At 36.9% G+C, this 23,955-nt stretch overlaps 1 protein-coding gene across 1 annotated transcript in view; it reads left to right on the top strand.

Moving 5' to 3' along the window:
• Positions 1-255: 255 nt before the first annotated feature.
• The window catches only part of ANO3 (anoctamin 3), a 279,115-nt gene continuing 255,415 nt past the window's right edge, over positions 256-23,955 (top strand). Inside the window, exon 1 of the mRNA XM_032594840.1 lies at positions 256-432. Coding sequence (XP_032450731.1) covers positions 387-432 — 46 coding nt within the window. The 5' untranslated portion in view covers positions 256-386. The remainder of the gene's footprint in view (positions 433-23,955) is intronic.

Consider the following 23,955-nt stretch of genomic DNA (forward strand, 5'->3'; position numbering starts at 1 on the left):
AAAAAGAGGTAATTACTTAGTGGCTCCAGAGATTTGTTCGGATTTATTTATAGTCGCTAAGAAAAGTCCTCCTCTCCCTCTCCCAGCAAACCCAACACAACGCCCACCCACACTGCGGCACTGGACGCTCCGGGGATGCGAGGTTAATTCCCAGAGTAGCCGCTAAGGGGAGCTGGACGCTGGACCGCCCTCCGACGTTGCCATAACAACGGTGGGCGCGCAGCTTTAGGAGCTAAGTGCCGGCTAAAGCAGGTGTCGGATTGCAGCGCGCTCTCGGAGGCTCAGGGATTGTGTGGAGCCCGGGAGCCTGTCAAACAGTCTGGTTACTATTCCTCCGCCTCCCTCTAGGACAGCTTCCGAACCCAGCTGGGACGCACAGAGTGAAAATGGTCCACCATTCAGGCTCGATTCAGTCCTTTAAACAGCAAAAAGGTCAGTTGGAATCTTGGTCCCCCCTTCCTAAGGGCGTCACATCCCCCTCTGCATGCCCTTGCAGTTGTGTAGGAGCATCCTTTCCAGGCTAATGCGACGCAGAGGTGGAGAACTCTGTGAAGTTAAAAAAAAAATGTTCTTTTTCTTTTCTTCTTCTTTTTTTTTTTTTTTTTTTTTTTTTTTTTTTTTTTTTTTTTTTTTTTTTTTTTTAATGCTTCTTCACTCTGCATCCAAGATGAGTCTGATTTCTGAGCCTCCGCACGGTCCCTGGGTGAAGCAGAATTCGTCATTTCTGGGACTTGATTTAATTTATTATCTCTGCTAAGACTGCTTCATTGCATTGCAGTAAACCAGCTTAGTAGGGGTTGTCTTATTAACCCAATAGTGCTTTGAGTTTTGAAGACAGAAATTCTGGACCATGTTTGCCCCAGTCTGTGATTCAAATGGTTAAGAAGCTTCACATGAGCAAATCTCTTGTTTGAGATGCTTTTACCCGATCCTAGATAAATGAATTTTAGGAGAGTTCCAGAAGTTGGCCTGTTGAAAGGGCTCTGAAACTTTCTTGGAAAACTTAATTTTGCCTGTGTCCTATGCTTGATTCTGGGTTTCAAGCTTTTGTTATTGTTGGTAGGTTCCTCTTCTAGGGGCTTTGTATTACCTCTCTTAGCTTCTCCTTCAAGTTTCCCCCTGGATGCCATGGTATGAGTCTATATATTCATAGTCAAATTAAGAAATATTCCAAGTTATTCTCACTCTTTGGTCCTTATTCCTTACCTTGTTGAAAAGTATTTTTATAGAGCATGTTTATTTTTAGGCATATCCCCAGTTTTTTGGAGTTTGTCCAGAAACATATTAAACAATGCCATTTTATTGACTTAATAATGGTAATGGTAATTATGCCATAGTTGACCATACGATACCTAAGATATATGAATTCTGGAATGGTAAATTGGCTCATTCAAAGTGAAGTTAATATTTACTTAAATATTCCTACCTTCCCCCCATGTTATCTATATCTATCTATCTATCTATCTATCTATCTATCTATCATCTATCTATCTATCATCTATCTATCTACAGTCAACAGTTGTTTCTATGTAGATCTTAAAGCAAAAACTGGATGGACATACCAGGGACAATTTAGTAGGGATTCCTTCATTAGTCAGAATATGGGACTGAATGAGCTTCAAATTCCATAATTTTGTACTCTGTTAGAAGTCCAAGTTCTCTTGGTTCTTAAAAAATATGTTGAAATGGGAGTGGGATGAGAGACTGTCCAGTTAGACCAAAATTTCACCTAGTGTGTGATTCCATGTCAAATCTAAGTGTTCCAAAGAAAATTACATTGCTTTAAGAAGTCATGTTCTCTTTAATCATTGTTTTAAACACATGTGCCCTTTCAGAATGAAGACAAAGATTATAGGAACTTTGCCCCAGCTTCATACAATTAATATTTCCCTCTGATACATGGCTATAGGTGACTCATTTCTGGAACTTGGAACCTTGAAATGCTCCTCACACAACTTATTATGTATGGATATATATTTTCCTTTTAAAAGCAAACAATTGCCAATTTAAGGACCACCTGTCATTGCTCAAAGTGAGTTATAAAAGTTATGCAAATCCTAGTTCTTCATATTGTCCAAAAACATTTGGTTTCCTTTATGATGCATTATGAGACATTTATTTTCAAGTCTTACTTGTCGGCCCAAAAGGCAACTTTAGCAGAAGGATAAATATGGAGAGGAGGAGGGAATAGGAAAAGAAGCAGTAATAAAGTGGTTCTGGTTAATTGCTTCTTAACCCTGAATGGACATTCCAAAAAGACATACCAAACTGATGATTAGCTATTTTAATTCCTCAAAGCAGCAGCAAAATAATATTCTAGATGCGTTCTGACCCAGGAAGCATGAGACAAAAAGCTTTCAGGGGTGTTTTCACCATAACATTAACCAGAAAACTTAACATTAAAATGGAGAATATTCTGTACTGGAACTTGGGAGTTCTAAATAGTAAGCTCACCTTCATAACTAGCTTAAAAACCTTGAGCAAAGTGTTTAATTTCCTTGGACTTAGCTTGATTGAAAAGATTGAACCCCTGACCCCTATGCCTTTTCTATTTCTCTCTGTTCCTTAGGGAAGGATGGGAGCAATGTGAAAGCAGAGATAATTTCTTTCTGGGCCAAAGAGGAAAGCCCTGCATTTAGTTCACTTTTAAGAAATAATGTAGTTGAGTAAACCAGTTTATGGGGATTACTTTTAATCAAGTCAGATTAATATCTGTTTTTGATTTTGATTTCAATATTATAATACCTAGAAAGAGCCTGAATATTCAGAAAACACCCCTTTTGTAAGACTTTAAAAATGTTTACCATCACTTGAAAAACAGATACCCTCTATATTTAAAGTCTCAGCTGGTGTGGAGATTTTCCCTTATATGAGAACTCTGGGGCAATCAATTCCTGATCCAAATTTCCTCACTATATTATTCAGCGTTTTTCAACAAATCAATATAGATGCCAGAATCGTTATCTGTAAAGTGAATTACTGTATATAAAACCAAATTTCTCCATTAATTTAATCTATGATCTTTGTTTTCATCCCTAGATTTTAATTCTACATATGCTGCTTACAAGTTTTATTCTATAATATATCTAATCTTCAGTTACTGTGTCTATGAATTGAAGATAATATCGACATTGCAGAGTCGTAATGTACTTAGCAGTCATCCGGCACACAAATCGGGGCTCATAAATATAGTGAATAATTAATAATAATAATATGATAGCCACTCTTCTTCCCAGACTCATCTGGCTTTTGTTGACTATTTAGGAGTAAAAAACACCCTCAGCACTTCCCTTTTAAGTTTTTGACCTTTATTTTACTTTGTCTTACTTACTTTTGTCATTTTGGGGTATTCTTTTTGGGGGGGTATTCTTAAGGAAAATTAGACTCCAGACCTTCTAAAGATTTCTGACAATCGTCTTGAGTTACAACCACAACTACCTGACTCATATACCCATTCCTCCAGAAAGCCTCTCAAAAATTCCCATAGAGTAATTTTAGATATTCATTTCATAATTTCAAAATGTTATTGTAAATAAATTGTACTTATTCACTCTCCACTCAACCCCTATATACCAGGCTCTTGCTGTGTGCCCGGCATGGTGCTTAGCAACGGCATCATCAAGAACACTTTCATTCTTGGGGTGCCTGGGTGGCTCAGTCGGTTAAACGTCCAAATTTGGCTCAGGTCATGACCTCACAGTTTGTGGGTTCGAGCCCTGTGTCAGGCTCCACAGTATGCAGAGCCTACTTAGGATTCTCTCCCTCTCTTTCTGCCCCTCCCTGACTCATGCTTTCTCTCTTTCTCAAAATAAATAAATAAACTTGAAAAAAATAAGATTTTCATTCTTGAAACTATTATTGCAAACAGATTTTTCAGAGAACTTTGTATAGTAGGAAGTCTGAGAGGTTCACTAAATACAATCTTTATGCAAATTATAGGCAACTCTGCATTTTTCTAGGAAGATGTTTTGTTTCTTGACAATGTCAGCTAAATTTTGTTTTCTAAAGAAGAGCCCAACATATATTTTTAATTTTTTTAATATTTAAAAATTTTTATTCCACTCTAATTAGATTGTTTTATTAAGAGGCTTAATAAATTAGTAAGTAAAATGTGAGATGCCTGGGGGGGAGTATTCCACAGTTTCTTTATTTCTGAAGTCTCAAGGGTAAATTGGGGTGTATTATGCTTACAGAGAACTGGGAGTGTGCATTTGCCTTTGCCTTAGCACATATTGGAGGAACACGTTAGCTGGCAAATCAGCAATGATATCTGGTCAAAGTCCAACTGTGCTTCCCAGCCTGGCTTGCTCTGTTCACTTGATTGAGGATGGATTCATGTATCACACAAAAGTGGGCAAGAAAAGGACAATGTGAGTTCTGGCTGCTGGTGGCTGTTATTTACCAATACAACCAGTAAGACTTTCAGGGAAACCATAGGTCACATCAAACACAGACTGTCCCTAAAAGGCTTGGGCTTAATGGGATTTGCTGAAGCTGTTAAGTGATTCATCATTATTCTCAGGGACATTTGGTTAAACATGAAAAGAATGTTTTTAATAATTCCATGGAATCAAACACTTCCTACTCAAAAAGTGGTTTAATAATAATAATCTTTACACTTATATGGGAATTCACAGATCACAAAGCCCTTATATTTTCCTTTTCTAAAAATAACTTACTTGCTATTGCAGGTGCCCACCTGTAAAACCTCTTAGCAGCCATCCTGATTTGTATCCAGTTCTTAGTTTACAGTACCCTGCAGGGACAATGTTGCGGGAAATATCTAGTTTCAGAATCCCAGATATCCACTACTTAAGCCTCATTTTCCTGTCACTAATATATTTAGGATCTAGAACTTCCCTATACTCATCCCTTCGCGAAACCAGAAAAAAAAAATGCGAAGCCATTTATATACTGACAGAAATGCATTCACACAGGTATTCTGACTCTCCCTGGTATTTTGACAGTTGATTCTTTTTTCTTTTTATTAGTCTTTTTTAATGTTTGTTTGTTTGTTTGTTTGTTTGTTTGTTTGTTTTAAGAGAGAAAGAGAAAGAACAAACAGGGGAGGGGCAGATAAAGAGAGGGAGGCAAAGAATCCAAAGCAGGCTACAGGCTCCGAGCTGCAGAGCCCGACTTGGGGCTCAAACCCATGAACTGTGAGATCATGACCTGAGCCAAAGTCAGATGCTTAACCGACTAAGACACCCAGGCACCCCGACAGTTGATTCTTTTATTTATGACTACAGAGAAAGCATTGTCTCTCATTAAAATAATTCCTGCTACATAGGAGAAAAAAGTTGATAGACGATATTTCAGGGACAGAAATTATACTTCTCTCAGGCTGATACTGAATATCAACCTGATCATCACAAAGGATGGACATCTAATCTGATTGTGAGACCCCGAGATCTTCTACTCTGTCCCTTAATGTTCACCCTTCTCTTTATTTATTTCCTCAGTAGATATCCTACATATATACAACTCTAGCTCCCCAATGATAATCTCCTAGAGAGGGAGAGCCAAGCTATGAAAAGAATGTAGATAGTTCAACCCAAATAGAAAACACATGTGTCCGGGACCATTTCTTTAAAAATCCTGCATACCTCAAATGGCTCAGAAGCATTACTTCAAAGTGAGAACACTGAGGTTTAAAATGATGACTTTAAATTAACAAAAATACTATAGAGTTTGTGATAATACATGTCCTCTATTTAGGAATGAAGAGAAGTGATAAGATTTAAAAGAATTTCCATCTAGAGTAATTATAAGATAAAAGTATAAGTGTTTCAAACTTATCTAGAAGTTCAGTTATCCAAAACATCACATTTGTTAAGGATTCTAATGAGCTAAAGTCTTGGGGTGACTGGTGAGAGAATTGAGGTTTAGGTGTTATATGCATTAACTCTTAATAAGTGGTAGAACTAGGGTTTGAACCCTCCCTGACTCCAAAGTCCACATTTTTTTAAAATATAATTTATTGTTAAGTTAGCTAACATACAGTGTTTACAGTGTGCTCTTGGCTTCGGGAGTAGATTCCCATGATTCATCACTTACATACAATACCCAGTGCTCATCCCAACAATGTCCATCACCCATTTTCTCCTCTCCCCATCCCCCCATCAATCCTCAGTTTGTTTTTTGTATTTAAGAGTCTCTTATGGTTTCACTCCCTCTCAGTTTGTAACTATTTTTTTTTTCCTTCCCTTCACCCATGGTCTTCTGTTAAGTTTCTCAAACTCCACATAAAAGTGAAAACATATGATCTCTGACTGACTTATTTCACTTAGCATAATATCCTCCAGTTCCATCCGTGTTGTTGCAAATGACAAGATTTCATTCTTTTTCATTGCCAAGTAGTATTCCACTATATATGTAAATGACATCTTTTTTATCCATTCATCAGTTGATGAATATTTGGGCTCTTTCCATAATTTGGCTATTGTTGATAATGCTGCTATAAACATTGGGGTACATGTGCCCCTATGAATTAGCACTCCTATATACTTTGGATAAATTCCTAGTAGTGCTATTGTTGGGTTGTAGGGTAATTATATTTTTAATTTTTTGAGGAACCTCCACACTGTTTTCCAGAGTGGCTGCACCCAGTTTTCATTCCCATCAATAGTACAAGAGGGTTCCCCTTTCTCCACATCCTTGCCAACATCTGTTGTTTCCTGAGTTGTTAATTTTAGCCACTCTGACCAATGTGAGGTGGTATCTCAATGTGGTTTTGATTTGTATTTCCCTCATGATGAGCAATGTTGAGCATCTTTTCATGTGTCTGTTGACCATCTGGTTGTTTTCTTTGGAAAAGTATCTATTCATGTATTCTGCCTATTTCTTCACTGGATCATTTGTTTTTTGGGTGTTGAGTTCGGTAAGTTCTTTATAGATTTTGGATACTAACCCTTTATCCAATATGTCATTTGCAAATATCTTCTCCCATTCTGTCATTTGCCTTTTAGTTTTGTTGATTGTTTCCTTGGCTGTGCAGAAGCTTTTTGTCTTGATGAGGTCCCAATAGTTTATTTTGGCTTTTATTTCCCTTGCCTTCAGAGACATGTCAAGTAAGAAGTTGTTGCAGCTGAGGTCAAAGAGGTTGTTGCCTGTTTTCCCCAAGGATTTTGATGGTTTCCTGTCTCACATTTAGGTCTTTCATCTATTTGAGTTTATTTTTGTGTATGCTGTAAGAAAGTGGTCCAGTTTCATCATTCTGCATGTTGCTATCCAGATATCCCAGCACCATTTGCTAAAGAGACTGTCTTTTTTCCATTGGATACTGTTTCCTGCTTTGTCAAAGATTAGTTTGACCATACTGCATACATTGTGGGTCCAGTTCTGGGTTCTCTCTTCTGTTCCATTGGTCTATATGTCTGTTATTTGTGCTTATACCATACTGTCTTGATGATTATGGCTTTGTAATACAGACTAAAGTCTGGGATTGTGATGCCTCCAGCTTTGATTTTCTTTTTCAACATTACTTTGGCTATTTGGGATCTTTTGTGGTTCCATACAAATTTTATGATTGTTTGTTCTCATTCTGAGAAGAATGCTCTTGCTATTTTGATTGGGATTGCATTGAATGTGTAGAGTGCTTTGGGTAGTATCAACATTTTAACAATATTTGTTCTTCCAATCCATGAGCATGGAATGTTTTTCCATTTCTTTGTGTCTTCTTCAATTTCTTTCATAAGTTTTCTGTAGTTTTCAGCATACAGTTCTTTTACCTCTTTGGTTAGATTTATTCCTAGGTATTTTATGGTTGTTGGTGCAACTGTAAATGGGATCACTTCCTTGATAGCTCTTTCTGTTGCTTTATTATTGGTGTGGAGAAATACAACTGATTTCTGTACATTTGTATCCTGCAACATTGCTGAATTCATGTATCAGTTCTAACAATTTGGTGGTGTAGTCTTTCAGGTTTTCCATGTAGAGATCATGTCATCTGAGAAAAGTGAATGTTTGGCTTCTTCTTTGCCAATTTGGATGCCTTTTATTTCATTTTGTTGTCTGATTGCTGAGGCCAGGACTTCCAACACTGTTAAACAACAGTGGTGAAAGTCAAAGTCCACATTCTAATTGTTCTGCATCCCATAAGGAAGACTACTGGCTGCAAGCTCTTTGGAGGACTATTGTTCTCAGCAGCTGGGAGTCATCTCATTCCCATTTGATTTCCACCATAGCTGTTTGTAGCTTGTCTCCTTGTCCTACCTCTTCTCTGTAAAACTATCAGAGTTCAAGGTAGATTTCTGAGCTAGATCATGGGTAAATCACTGTCCATTCTGTGGCCTTAGGAAAATGAAAAATTTAGACAGAATAATCTCCATGTTACCTTCTGACTCTGCCATTCATCAGAAGTTGCAGAAGTGTGAAATCCTATTCTAAACCTAGCAGGCAACCTGTCTGTCCAACCTGTCTGTCCCCTTAGTCACTGCCTTTCCTGCTGAGTTGCATTGCAAAGCAACAATTACTTTAAATTCTGGTTGGTTTCAACTCAGCAGGCATGTAAGAAACCAGCACCAGCTGCAGGATCCTGGTTCACTAAAACACGAGTCCCTATATTCACATCTTCACTGTAACTGAGACACAGTTGGCCTTGGAGGAGAGGACTTCCACGTGTGTGAAATTGGGTGGATGTGAAACTGTTTTGCAAATGCATTGTATTAGTCTCAGGGCACTTTTTATCATTACATTTCTAGAAAGTTAGTAGGCTGACCAAAAGACATCTCTCAAAATAACTCCCGAAAGTGTATATATTTTATTTGGCTTTGGAGCACTATTAAAAGCAATTTAGGTGGAGGGAGAGGGGTTGGGCAGCTTTGCAAATACACACACAAGTCCAGTTTAAACCCAGTTTCCATCCCTCAGTGGTATCTTGAGCAATTTCTTTGCTGTATTTCTCTACTTTAGCTCATTTCTCTGAATTCTAAGGCCTACGTTTTCAAGATTTAAATAATCACCTGAAGTTCTTGTTAAATGCAAATTATTCACTCCCTCCAGATTTACAGTCTCATCTCATTCTGGGGAGGAGACTAAGAATCTATGTTTTTAGCCAACATGCATCCTGCAGGATTCTAACAACTGAGCCCATTTGGGAGACAGTTTTATAAAATAAAATAAAAATATAAGCAGTGATTGAGATAATGAATTTCAGTATGTGGACTATAGCAAGTTGTAAATAGGGCTTAACTATTATTATTAGTGGCAAACTACACAGATCCTAGATATACTTAGCTGATGATACATGCATTTAGTCTTAATGAAAATATAACTTTAGTGTGTTTCTAACATTAATTATAATCCCCTAATCCTTTGTTTTTAAGGTATGATGAAGCTCCTAATGGAAGTTAACTACCTTGTCTCATTTATGGACACTCCAATAAATGAGTTAGGAGACTTATAGAGAAGAGCTCTCAGACATTGTCTTTAGTTGTTCTGTCTTGACCCTTGTAAATACCTTAAATGCTATCAATTCTTTATATTTTCTATAGGTATTTTAGGTCCTATTTATTACTATATAATTTTTTGAAAAATAAGGGAGGTTTAGTGAATACCCTCTCATTATGAAATATCTCAAAATGGTGTCTTAAAAATACAATAATACATGGTAAAAGTTTATAGTTCTTGATTTATGTATAGGGAAGATGTGTGTTACATTTGTAGTATTTTAATTGTTTTATAATTCACTGTCATAATTTAAAGTCATAGTGAGACACACACTTTGTGAAATCAAAATATGGAATCACAGAATTGGGTTTGAATCTTAAGACTGTTCACATAGTGATCGTGGGCAAACTAATTTCAATGTGTTTCAATTTCCTTATGTACGAACCCAGAATATTAAGTGCCATTATTTAAATGCTTATTCTTTGCCAGATACTATTTAAAGTGTTTTGTTTGTGGGCACCTGGGTGGCTCGGTTGGTTAAGCATCTGACTCTTGATTTAGGCTCAGGTCATAATATTCATAAAGATAAATTTCTGTTATTGTAATTTCATAGATGAGGAAGCTGAAGGAGAAAAGCTAGCTGGTGTTCAAGGTCACACAGTAGGAGTAGTAGAGCTAAGATAGCTATTTGGCAGGTAGGAATGTCATGAGGATTAGCAATTCTGCATGGTTAGTTCCTCCTACGGGGGTTGCTATATAGTAGGCTCAATACTTGGTGACTAATGTTTTTATAAAACACAAGTAGCTCCCTACCCAAACTTCAGATCAGTGAAATTAAGGATTGTCCATTATCCAGCACAAGGTTTTTGTTCCTTACCTACATAATCTCCACTATCTACTTGGTTGTACCAATAGTTCTCAATTCATTTTTCAAATAATTCTCCCAAAGTTTAGATGAATGTAAAGATTCAACTTCTTTTTCCTTTTAGGTAAAGTGAGTTTAATTCACTAACATTAGCTCAATTTAGACCTATTCAAAAGATATCAAAGCATATTTTAGCTGTGAACTGATGGATATTACAGACACAGCTGTATACTTACAGCCAATCATACACTTCTAGTCTACTTGCCTAAAATGACCTTGACTACAGACTGAATATAGCAACACAAGATGGCCCCAGACTAACAATGAGAGAGATAAGTGGTCAAGAACTTGAGTGGAGGAGTCAAGCAACTTGAATTCAAATGATGCTTCTTATGATTTGTACGTATGATTTTTGCCACAATTTTTACTTCTCTAAATTTCCCATTTTCTCCTATATAAATTAGGACTGGTCGTGTTGTTTAGAGGAGTACTTGCTATAGTGTATACTAAAAAACAAACAAACAAAAAAAGATAAGACATATACCAATCTGCCTCCCTCCTTTTTTGCTACTTTTTCTGATCCTAAGGAGTTCTAAGACATTCCAATACAATTTATGCTTGTGATATCAGTGTTCCTACTAAACATAAGACAGGAAAAGTCAAATTTAACACCCTTTCCTTACAGTTCAGTAGTTAGGTGGATTTCTTTTGAATCATGTTATAGCTATACATTTCAACATAACAAGGGCATAAATTTAGAAAACAGAATTATCAAATTCACATAATTGTTAGTCTCTGAATTTGCATTTACTCCTGATATAGCATTAGCAATTTTTTATTGTTTATGATATTATGCTTATAAAATTATAGATATTCATGACAACTAAAAAGAATTTTTTTGATGTTTATTTTTGAGAGAGAAAGAGAGAGAGAAAGAGACAGAGCATGAGTGGGGGATGGACAGAGAGAGGAAAGGGAGACACAGAATCCAAAGCAGGCTCCAGGCTCTGAGCTGTCAGCACAGAGCCTGATGCGGGGCTCAGACCCATGAACCGTAAGATCATGACCTGAACCGAAGTCGGACGCTTAACCAACTGAGCCAACCAGGCACCCCTAAAAAGAATTTTATTTAGATGTAGTTCAAATTGCATCTTTCTATCCACCATATTTTACATATTATGAAATATACTATGGCCTGCTATAATAAGAAAGAAGCAGCTTTAAGATGTTAGTCACTGAAAGCAGATAAGAAAATTGAGGGTAAAACAGTAAATTCCTATTTCCTTACTGAGGAAAATACTGTCTTTTAAAATACTGTCTTTGATGGGGCACCTGGGTGGCTCAGTTGGTTAAGTGTCCGATTTTGGCTCAGGTCATGATCTCACAGTTCGTGGGTTCGAGCCCCGGATCAGGCTCTGTGCTGACACCTCAGAGCCTGGAGCCTGCTTTGGAATCTGTGTGTGTGTCTCTCTCTCTCTCTCTGCTCCTCCCCGCTCATGCTCTGTCTCTCTTTCTCTCAAAATTGAATAAACATTAAAAAATATTTTTAAAATACTATCTTTGAAAAAATAAATAAGTAAATAAATAATATAATACTATCCTTGGTATAATGCCTCCTTTAGACCACTTATACTTTAAATGATGCTTTTCTGTTTCTAGCACATTGCTCCAAGACAAGTGAGTCGGTGGTATATACCACATTGAACAGCTTGCAATTAGTCATAACTCTTCCCAGATGTGAAGAAATCACCCACTCAGAGGCACTTATACCCATTTAGACAACAGTACTCTAGAATTTAAATCACACATAGCAGTTACGTTAGCATATGGTCCATATAAAATCATGTTTTGCAAAACTTAATTTATATACTCGAAAAACACTATATAATATAGCCGAGCAATGAATGCATGTATGTGAATATTCTATCTAAATGTAATGTTTTAGATGTAATTCTTATAATTTTCCTCATATAATCGGAGTCCTCTGTGGTGCTTGAGAACCACATTGTCTTTAAGAATGTCGTGATTTGATATCAAAAAGTAAAAAAGGGATGGGGAGTTTCTGAACTTTCCTTCAGACCTAGTCTTGGGAAAAACAACAACAACAAGAACAACAAGAACAACAACAACAACACCTTTTGTAGTCAGTCGCAAATGTGGCAGTCAAGGCTTTTTTGAAATTATACGATATTCCTTCCTTCAGCCAAGTTAAAAATCCTTGATGTGAATGATACTCAACAGATATAAAGCTTAATATATTTGAATTTTATTTCTGCCAAGAATATTTTGTCATATTTAAATCTATTTAACTTCTCAGTAAAGGAAAAGATGTTATCCTGTGTTTATTGAGCATTTAAAGATACTTGTCTGAAAGCATGAAGGATTTGTAATTGAACTTGCTGTGTTTGGCTCATCACTGTGTGCTTGATATGCATTAACCCGTCTAATTCTCTTGAAAATCCATCAAAGAAGGTACTATCCACTCTATTCTATGGGTAAGGAAATGAGGCCTAGCGTGACAAGTAGTTTACTTAGCAGTGTAAGATGAGCATTTAGTAGTGTAAAACAGGTGTTTAACTTAGCTGGAATTTTTGAACCAGCAGTGTGGCTGCATTACTTGTTCTCTTAAGAGTATAGAAGTTTTATCAAAGTAGCTGAAAGGAGTTGATAATAGTTCAGAGCCTGTTGTGTGTCCATCCATGTGCTAGTCACTGCATATATGTTATATCACATAATTCTTATATTAATGCTTTGAGACAGAAGTCTGTTTCACAGGAAAGGAACAGACTGAGAAGGAAGTTGCACATGGCCACACAGCTAATATGTGGCAAACATAAGATTAAATCCCATGGACTTGCTAGTGTACCACGAGATACATTAGATTTAGGAAGAGTAGTTCTGTTTCTGCCATTAGTTACCCTGAAAAAAAATTGGATTAGGAAAAACAGCATATTGATGAATAGTTACAATGAACATTTCAGGGTATGATCTCTGTCATGAAAAGTGGAAGGATTATGGCCTCTTATGAAATTCATTCAGTTACAAGATACAATAGGCATATCAACTAAGAATCTTTCAGAATTTCTGTTACAGCTTATTTCTCACTTTCTATAGGATGGTGACAATCTGTGAAGATTTTCTTACTGTCTCAGAAAGACTCCCTTCCATTCTCATGCTATTCTAAACCACCTTCTGCAAGAATACCCAGTTCCCTTCAGTGTATTCTCCACCCTACCCTCTGGAATCTAAACTTAACCGTTTGTTGTTATTTCACTTGGATATGAATGTTGGGTGCTAAGCTTGTCTGTCCTGGAATGGGGAATGACACGGGACCAGGAATCATGGTGCCTAAGCCCGATGACTATGTGTTTCTGAAAATACTTACTGAACATCTACTATGTTCCAGACACTATGCTTAATGTTGAAAATATGACATTCAATACAATTTGACATCTGCTGAGGAAACTCTGCTAAAGTTTATGTTCCTTTCCATTGATGCCTCTATGTTGAAGCACTATGAGTATCTCTTAGCCATTTTTATTGAAGAAATAACTGGCTGTCATCAGTTTGGACACTCGCTTTAATCATGAAAGTGTTCTGGTGGTCAAGGAATCTCTTAAAATTTTGAAAGCAAGCAAAAGAGCTTTAAGAACAGCTATAGTCAGCCTTGTCCTTGGAATAAACTCCTGGGAGCTGATCCAGCATTGAAATCCAAAAGCACTGCCTATATTAATGTTTTGGAAATATTTTTAATAAAATTTCCCAGTATCTAATTTTTATAAGGAGGTAATATAAGATGGTAGTTGCATACAGAAGCTTCAGATTCTTGCACTGTCAATGTGCAAATGCAGTATTGACATCATAGAGCAGAGGAGGCAAATATCTGTGTTCTAAATGATCATTTCCCCTCTTTCATCCAAGTCAAAGCCTGACTTGAAAATATTTCTTTACAGAGTTTCTTTACATTTCTTTACATTTCTCACAGAGTTCATGTGGAAATGAAATCTTTTTGTCAACCTTGTTATGGAATCAGGAATTCAGCTCTACCTTATCTATGGTGAGAGCAAGTCAGTGTCACTTCTTTTACACTCTCCTGCTAGAATTTGGAGTGCCCTAATCAATCTCTTAAGAACAAAGTGCCACGTTTTTCTACTTTTTGATACTACTTGTGGGAGAAAGGAAGTAAAGACAAAGGGGGAAAAAAGAGGAATCAGAGCAAAACAAAAAGGTTTGGGATTGCACTTTATGATGGAATGATGAAATAATTCAGGTATTTCTCACATTATATCTTGAAAGTCTAGGTATTGTTCGGTTTACTGAAAAGTGAGTGGGTTGAACAACATCTTATACAATACCATGTGCTCCCCAGGGAGCAAAAAATGGGTCCTGAGCCAAAAGATCCTAGTTATGATTGATCAACAGCCTCTCTGGCCCTGCTCACCAAGTATTATTTTCAGAGATGAAAAAGAAAGGTGTAAATGTTCTCCCAGTTCAATAATATCCCCCTCAAAAAACATCACTTATTTCATTTTTAATCCCATCTCTTCCCTATATTAACATGTGGCTTGCAACATAATTTACTCTTTTCTTTTCTTCTCTTCTAAAAGCATTCCTGATTCTGAAACCAACAGGAATCCCATATCACCACTTAAGTACATTCTGCCTTACTTTACCAGTGTACTATGATATTAACAAATAATTAATCATGATTTAGGGTAATCATAATATACTGATTTTTTTTTTTTGGTCAGAGAGAAAGTCATGTTCTCAGGTATAAAATTAGTTTTTTTTTTATTTATTTATTTTTAACATTTATTCATCTTACAGAGACAGTGTGACTGGAGGAGGGGTAGATAGAGAGGGAGACACAGAATCTGAAGCAGCCTCCAGCACTGAGCTGTCAGCACAGAGCCCGATGCGGGGCTTGAACTCATAGACCATGAGATCATGACCTGAGCTGATGTCAGATGCTTAACTGACGGAGCCACCCAGGCACCCCAGTATGGGTTTGATACATTAAACTGCTAATACCATGAAAGGCATAGGACATTCCTTCAAGAATGCCACACTCTTGGTAGCCTAGCTCGAGAATCTAAAAGGATTTATTGTATAATGTATTGATGGAACTCTTCCCATGTTCTATATTCTGAAGTTTATAGGGATTACAGGGGCGCCTGAGTGGCTCAGTCGGTTAAGCATCCGACTTCGGCTCAGGTCATGATCTCACAGTTCGTTGGTTCAAGCCACTCAACGGGCTCTGTGCTGACAGCTCAGAGCCTGGGGCCTGCTCCAGAGTCTGTGTCTCCCTCTCTCTCTGCCCGTCCCCTGTTCACTCTCTGTCTCTCTGAAAAATAAACATTAAAAAAAATTTTTTTTAAGAAAATTTAAGGATTACAAAGATGGCCAATTCATACCTGTCTTCAAGAGGGCCACAGTAATGGGAATAATGGACATTAAACTTTTGACCTAACTTCAATTTATCATATATATTTATGATTAACTTCTCTGAGTTCCTGAAGACCAGGTTTTGAATGAATCTCAAATTAGAACAAAATCTCTCATTTACTCATATTTTAGTTGACTTAGTGAATTTTACCACACACCGTGGAAATATAAGGGATTTAGGGAAAAAGTCAGAAGGGGACTTTATTCTCTAAGATCTGACATCCTAACAAGGAGAGAGCTGGGCAAAGGGAAGTCACAGCAGAGTGTGAGAATGTGGATGACATGCCCACTAGGGATGTGGAAGTAGGAGAGGAAGAACTCTAGCCTAAGATGACAAGATGGGTTTTCAGGACAAGTGTATGGTTGCTCTTGTGACATTATTGGGGGTTTGCTTCTTTCACTTCATCTCACAACTTGTTACCAAGGAGGGCCCATGATTGTTAAGTAAGTACAGAGGTTTACGAGACTCTTTGAAAGGAAATCATGAGCTTATTATTATAGCGATTCTTGTGTTAATAAGAGATGTTGGGTTTTTTTTTTTTTATGTTTACTTATTTTTGAGAGAGAGAGATAAATAGAGCATGAGTGGAGGAGAGGCAGAGAGAGAGAAAAACAGACAGAGCTCAAGCAGGCTCCAGGCTCCGTGCTGTCAGTACAGAGCTCGACTCAGGGATTGGACTCATGAACTGTGAGATCGTGACCTGAGCCAAAGTCGGATGCTTAACCGACTGAGCCACCCAGGTGCCCCAAAGATATTGTTTAGTTGATTGACTTAGACACATTATCATCACTCCCAACTCAGGGAATTTATTTTGATTCATAGCATGAACTTAATTCTAAATCTGTGTATTGTTTTAGTACCAACCACAAAATTACTTTAACATACTTAGAGTTTGATCCTTAAAGTTGAGCTTTAAAACCACATTAAAATTAGGGGCATCTGGTTGACTCAGTCAGTAGAATATGTGACTCTTGATATAGGGGTTGTAAGTTTGAACCCTATATTGGGTAGAGAGATTACTTAAAAATGAAATCTTCAAAAAAAAAACTACAATGAAAATTTAAAATCCAAGTTTAGATATTCCTTCTGTGACCTACTTAGATTAAAATAAAAAATGGAAATACATATATAGTTCTAATAATGTCTTACATTTGTAGGACTGTTTATAGTATATAGCATAAAAATATGATAGAAGGATCATGAAATACACACATCTCAAATACATGGAATCATTGTTATTTTTAACAAGCATTTCCTTGTTTTCCTTAGTAACTGGTACTGGTCAGTAAGAACCCTTCCTTACTGATATAAGCCATGTTGAGGAATGAGAATTTTTAAAGAAATGACTAAGCCAGTGAAGAAAGAATCTTTCTTAGTTTTGGGGGGAGCCCTGACAGTAGCAGAAACCCATAATTAAGCATAATGACTTCCTTTCTTACTAGAGCAGAGATGTATTCTGGTAATGCCCACTTTACCTTAGAATGTCATTAACCAAAAGAAGAAAGAGAGAAAGAGAGAGAGAAAGAAAAGGAGAATGAAAACGAGAGAAGGGGTAGCAGGGGAAAAGCAATAACAGGCAGACAGACCTGAGAGGAGAAACCCCCAAAAGCAACCCAAAATGTAGAAGCCAGTTCACTGCTGATACCAAGTACCCAATTTTCAAACTTCCTTAGAAGGACTGCTGTTGAGAGTAAGAGCATGTCCATTCTTCTTTGGGAGCTGTGAGTGAGATTGATCAGTAGAACATGACCCATCAGTATCAGGGTGGTGTAGCACATCCTGCAGAAGTGCGGACCTTTCACCTTCTTGTCTAGGACCTGTTACCAACTCTAGCTTCTGCCCGAGTTTGAGTAGGCTGCTTAGCAGGAAATGTATCTGTGCAGTTTATTTGCTCATGACCTAAATTTAAAAATGTTTTCTAATATTTACATAGCACGATCATGGTAGAAAGTATGAAAAAATATTAATTTTAATAATTATGCCTGTTAAAACATTCTATAATTTTAAAATATTTAGATTCTGATTTTCTAGTTTTATCACTATTTAACTTTGTCTATTCATCGTTTTCCAGGTTATCATTACTTAGGCTTGATTTTGTGTGTAGGTGCAACCAAAGTTTTACAAGTTTCACATTTTGGGGTCATATGTATATTTTGATTAATTTCCCAGTTGAAAAGAGCACAACTTTGTGATATTTTTTAAATAGAAAATGCAGATATATCTGATGGAATGACTTCTCTTGAAACCTTCATATGTGAATGAAAACTTTTTGAGGAGGATACTTAACACAGGAATAGTTTCCCCTAAATATGATAACTTTGAGCTGCAGAATGCAGCCCAGAGAAGTTACTGTAGCAATGATATAATTATTATTTCATATTCTTTTATTCTTGCCTCTTTACTCAACCATCACAATTGATTCTATAAACTCAGGGGTGTATACACATTCCAAATCAATTTATCCTCTCTCTCTCTCTTTTTTTTTTTTTTTAATTTTCATTTCTCCCCCCTACATTCTGGTAGTGCTGCTTAAGATTGTCTTTCTTACCGATGACTCAATCTTTCCATGGGTAGATTTTGTTCTTTTATATCTTCAAAAGGCATTTTTAATGTCAACCAACAAATTATTAACCCTAAATTATGTCTTAATTTACCCACTCTGTTTTCATTTTGATGTGTTGTGAACTAATTTTTTTGAGGAATCATTTTTATTTAAAGGGAAATTGTAGATTCTGTCTATATGTCCTTTGCTTATTGTAGCATATCTTATTCAAAGTTTTTCTCTTCTGCAACCTTTGAGACATATTATTTCTTCTTGTATTGAAAAAAAGAGAGACATTTCATTAGTCCTATGACTTAATTTCTAATCCTCATCCTTGAGGAAAGAGAGAGATCTATATAGCCAGGTGTTTGAACCAAACCAGTTTCAAAGGATTCTCCTAATCTCTGCTAGTTTACCACCCTACAATTAGATATTAAGGTGATGACTGCTTTCTGTTCCTTTCTAATTCAGTGAGCTTGAATCCTGAGATCACTGGAAGTGGGTCTTTGGACAGGCTCTATAGGTGCTCATTTTTAAAAGTGTTTATTCTGGGGTGCCTGGGTGACTCAGTCAGTTAAGCCTCCAACTTCAGCTCTGGTCATGATCTCATGGTTCATGGGTTCGAGCCCCATGTTGGGCTGTGTGCTGACAGCTCAGAGCCTGGAGCCTGCTTCAAATTCTGTGTCTCCCTCTCTCTCTGCCCTTCCCCTGCTCTCTTTCTCTTTCTCCCTTTCAAAAATAAATAAACATTTTTTTAAAAAATGGAAAAGTGTTTATTCAGTCACCTATACCTCTGGGCACATTTACTAATGAAAATTTCTTTTTGGCCTGGTTTCTACTTAAGGCACATTGTGTTTCTGTCTAATTCATTTGTTTCTGTTTCCTCCTATATCGAGAAAACCCAAGGAGGTTTCTCCCAAGGAGAGAACCCAATGGAAAACTTCACTTCCAGTTGTTTTTCTGTTTGGGATGGACACACTTGCCCTGGGCTAGCTTTTCATCTGTTAATACCTAGAGATGAGGGATACAGTCTCCTAATCTGCCTGCCCAGACAAGAGATAATGGTGAACTCAAACCAGAATTCCTTCAACTTCCGTGTTGCAAAACAGCACCAAAGATGACTAGATTATTTAACCTGGCTTTGTCTATTCTATAATTATTTCCTAGTTTCCAGCATTGAGGTAGGAATGAAGATTCATTCATTTACTTTTTTTGCGCTCTCTTCCTTTCATTTCTTTGGCCATTGGGTTGGGGTGCGGATGTGGTTCGGAGAGAGGGAATTAGATACTTATCTTTAACAAGCAAACTCCCCAGAATTCTCTTAGGAATTTAATTGAAAACTTTACCAATATATAGATTATATTTGTCAATTTGCCCTTTTTTTTTCATTTTCTTTAATGTTCCCTGGATTTTGTGTACTATTTTCTTTGCTTTTTGTCTTTGCTATATTAAATTTAAGTTTGCTAGTTTTCAACTTCAGTGATTTGGAAGGTGTATATTCTGTTTGAAATTCCCCTAATGGTCTGGACTGTGCCTGCTGTTCAGTAAACATTAGATCATTCACATGTTCTCCATTTCATTACCTTGATTACTTTTGCCCATCCAAGAATTTTTTTTCTGTAAATTGGAAACTGTTCCAGTTTTAAAATTTCTTCGTAATGAAAACTGTCTACTTTCCCTACTTCCTTGAACATAATCACAATGAATTCTAATTTTCTGTTTAATCACTGGCCCTACCACCCACCAATAAACTATAATCTATTGAGAATAGGTTCTTATTAACTTTTTATCACCAAACTTGAAATTTCCTAACACACAGTAGATACTTTTAATTCTATTTTTGAAAAATTGCTATGCAAGGGTAATGAAATTGAGACCTCTATTAAAAACTTTTAGTATTTTTTTCTTTTGCTACCCTAAAGCATATTTTTCTGAAAATAAATGATTCAACATATGAATAGAGGCTCAAACAGAGCTCCACTAATTAGGAGGTATTGCTAAGACAACCGTTGCTCATTTCTCATTAAGCCCTTGTTAAAAAATTAAAGTATATATATATATATATATATATATATATATATATACATGGTTTAAAAAACAGCAGAATAGTGACAGACGTTTCCAGAAACAAACAAAAAAGTAATATCCTGTCCCACCCCTCTGAACTCCCCAGGCTCTCTTCCCAGAAATAAACTTTTTAGCTTTACTACTTACTAATGTTTGTTCTGGGACTTCTATGATTTTATTACTTGTTAAATTAAAATATCTATTGATTTTCTGTGGAGTTAGTGGAAATTTAACTTTTCTTTCTACCACTCCGTCACCTCTGCCATCCCTGCTTCCTTATTGTCCCACTAAAGCAGTACCGATTTTGATGAAATCAATGGTTAATGTATGTATTATTTTCACTTTAAAATTGTTTAGTGCTAGTCAGGTGGTAGTAGTATACTAAGATTAATATCCTTTCAGGTAAGATTTATGATTTTTCTCAAACGACTTGTTTTTACCTTTGCTATATTTTCATTGTAACTCTTCCATCATTTTTTAATGTTCAAAAATAATGTGTCACACCCCTAGCAGACATTTTTTTCTTATGCTGAAACACATGAAATTATAACTTGTTTTCCTTAAGATGTTCCTTCATCTTACCTGTCTCCTGCTCCCATGAGAAATTTTTAAATTTCAGGATTAAATTTCAGGATTGTTATACTGGGACTTCTCTTTCTGGTTTTCTTCTGTTAGATCTCCTGTTCCAATTAAAAAATGGACAGAGGAGGGGTGCCTGGGTGGCTCTGTCGGTTAGGCGTCTGACTTCAGCTCAAGTCATGATCTCACTGTTCCTGAGTTCGAGCCCTGTGTCAGGCTCTGTGCTGGCAGCTCAGAGCCTGCAGCCTGCTTCGGATTCTGTGTCTCCCTCTCTCTCTGCCCCTCCCTCACTCGTGCTCTCTCTCTCTCTCTCTCCCTCTCTCTCTGTCTGTCGAAAATAAACATTAAAAATTGTTTTAAAAAAATGGACAGAGGGATTGAAGAGACCTTTTCTAAAATTGACATACAGATGACCAACAGGTACTTGAAAAGGTGCTAGTATCACTAATCATAGGGAAATACAAATCAAAGCCACAGTGAGATATCATTTCACACCCATGAGATGGCTACTGTCAAAAAGATGAGAAATAAGTAGCGCTGGCAAGGATGTGAAGAAAAAAGAACCCGTGAGCACTGCTGGTAGGAATGTAAAGTGATGCAGCCACTATGGAAAAGAGTATGGGCGTTCCTCATAAAGTTAAAAATAGAACTACCACATGACCCAACAATTCCACCTCAAAGAAAACAAAAACACACACTGGAAAACATATTTGTATCCCATTTCTATTGCCACATTATTTACATACAGCCAAGGCCTGGAAGCAATTTAAGAGTCCATTAGTGGTCGAATGAATAAAATGTGGTATATATACAATGGAATATTATTCAGCTAAAAGAAATATTGCCATTTGCAACAGTGTGGATGGACCTGGAAGCCATTATACTAAGTGAAATAAGTCAGACAGAGAAAGACAAATACCACACAATCTCACTTATATGTGTACTTTAAACAAATGGAGCTCACAGATACAGAGAATGGATTGGTTGTTTCCAGATGCAGGGGTGGGGTGGGTGGGCAAAATGGGCAAAGGAGGTCAAAAGTTACAAACTTCCAGTTATAAAGGAAATCAGTCATGGGGATTCAATGTACAGCATGGTGACTACAGTTAATAATCATATACTGTGTATTTGAAAGTTAGTAAGAGAACAGATGTTAAAAGTTCTCATCACAAGAAAAATTTCATAACTATATATTACGACATATGTTAACTACACTTATTGTAATCATTTTGCAATATGTACAAATATTGAATCATTATGTTGTACCTCTGAAGCTAGTATGTCATATGTCAATTATACCACAATAAAAAAACAGATTCCTGCGTTAGTTGTGTAAATGCAACTTTACCCCTAAATTTCATCCTGTTAAGCTTAATACTCAGGATGTGACTGCATTTTATACTTGTTTACCAAAAGCCAGAAAAGGCCAGTTTAATTTAATCTGAAGTCTGGTTTAACCATATTGGAGGTCAGTGCTTACACCATCGATAATGAAAAGCTGCTGTTTAAAATGAGAAGTATCCAGATTCTTAATGAATGTTTAAGAGTTCCATCATCCTGGGGCACCTGAGTGGCTCGGTCATTAAGGGTTCAACTCTTGGTTTCAGCTCAGATCATGAGTTGGTGATTCATGAGCTCGAGCCCTGCATCGGCCTCTGCACTGAGCGTGCAGAGCCTGCTTGGGATTCTCTCTCTCCATCTCTCTGCCCCTCCCCTGCCTGTGGTCTTCTCCCTTTCAAAATAAATAAACTTAAAAAAAAAAAAAAAAAGAGTTCCACCATCAAGGGGAAAAAAGGCCCCTGGGTGATTTTGCAAGCATTTTGTAATTGCAGAAGTTTAGGAATATTAGATTTATTTTTCATTTCAAATACCTGATGACATTTTGTTGTTCCACACTTTGTCCTATATGTTTTGAAGAGACCTATTTTTATAGTAATATTTATAATGAAATATTATTGCATTTGACCCAGAAATGTGACTTAAATGGCCATTTACAATTTAACTGTTGGTATGATTCTAATGATTTTGTTGAGCTGTTTTTGTTCATGCTTCTCCTTTCTGAGCGCCAGGCAAAAAGAATAGAGAACATTTGCAATAAACATATTTATTCTGAAGGGAGAGTGCAGGGATGGTAATTAGGCCTCCAGTGTCAGCTGCCAACTTTGTTGCTGACTGATGATTTAGAAGGTAATATTTCTGAAAATACTGTTCCAACTACTTTAAGGGTGTGCTAGGTAGTACAGTGGGAGCCACTTACAAAACTGTCAGTAAATATTCATCTTTAGTCCTTTGGCAATCTGATTTCTTTTTTCAATAGCCCTCTATTTCCTTAATGTTTTCATCTCCTCGTCATGACTAGTTTATCTTCTGGCTCTGCCTGTGAGTAGTGAACTGTGTCAGATTTTTGTAAAATACCTTTTCTTTCTTTTTTTAAAATAATGTTTATTTATTTTTGAGAGAGAGAGAGAGACAGAGGGTGAGCAAGGGAGGGGCAGAGAGAGACAGAGACAGAGACAGAGACAGAATCCGAAGCAGGCTCCAGGCTCTGAGCTGTCAGCACAGAGCCTGAAGCGGGGCTTGAACTCACAAACCGTGAGGTCATGACCTGAACTGACCTTGGACGTTCAACCCACTGAGCCACCCAGGTGCCCCTTTCTCTCTCCTTTCTATCACTATTAGAATTTAGCTAAATACTTGCCACTTATTTTCTTTTACTTGGTGCCTGATTCAAAGAGTCAGGAGAGTTGATGGAATTGTACATCACTATCTCCCTTGACCCCTCCTCCAAATAGGAGTTTTTAATATGAGGATGGCGATTAAATGTAACTCAGATATTGCAGCTTCTCTCACTGATGCTCATGGATCTTGAGTCAAATCACAGACTTACATCATTCTTAAAATGGTGCTCCAGAATTCCACAATCAATCATTATCATTTTGCTATATTTACTTAGAAACAAAATAATAATGATAAGCACTTTTAGTGCCTACTGAATGTTAAATAGTCTGCTTGGGGTTTTGTGTAGATTGGTCTCTAATTTTCACAGTAACTGTACAGGGTAGATTG

Source organism: Lynx canadensis, chromosome D1 (assembly GCF_007474595.2).
Source record: "Lynx canadensis isolate LIC74 chromosome D1, mLynCan4.pri.v2, whole genome shotgun sequence".
Classification (NCBI taxonomy): Eukaryota; Metazoa; Chordata; class Mammalia; order Carnivora; family Felidae; genus Lynx; species Lynx canadensis.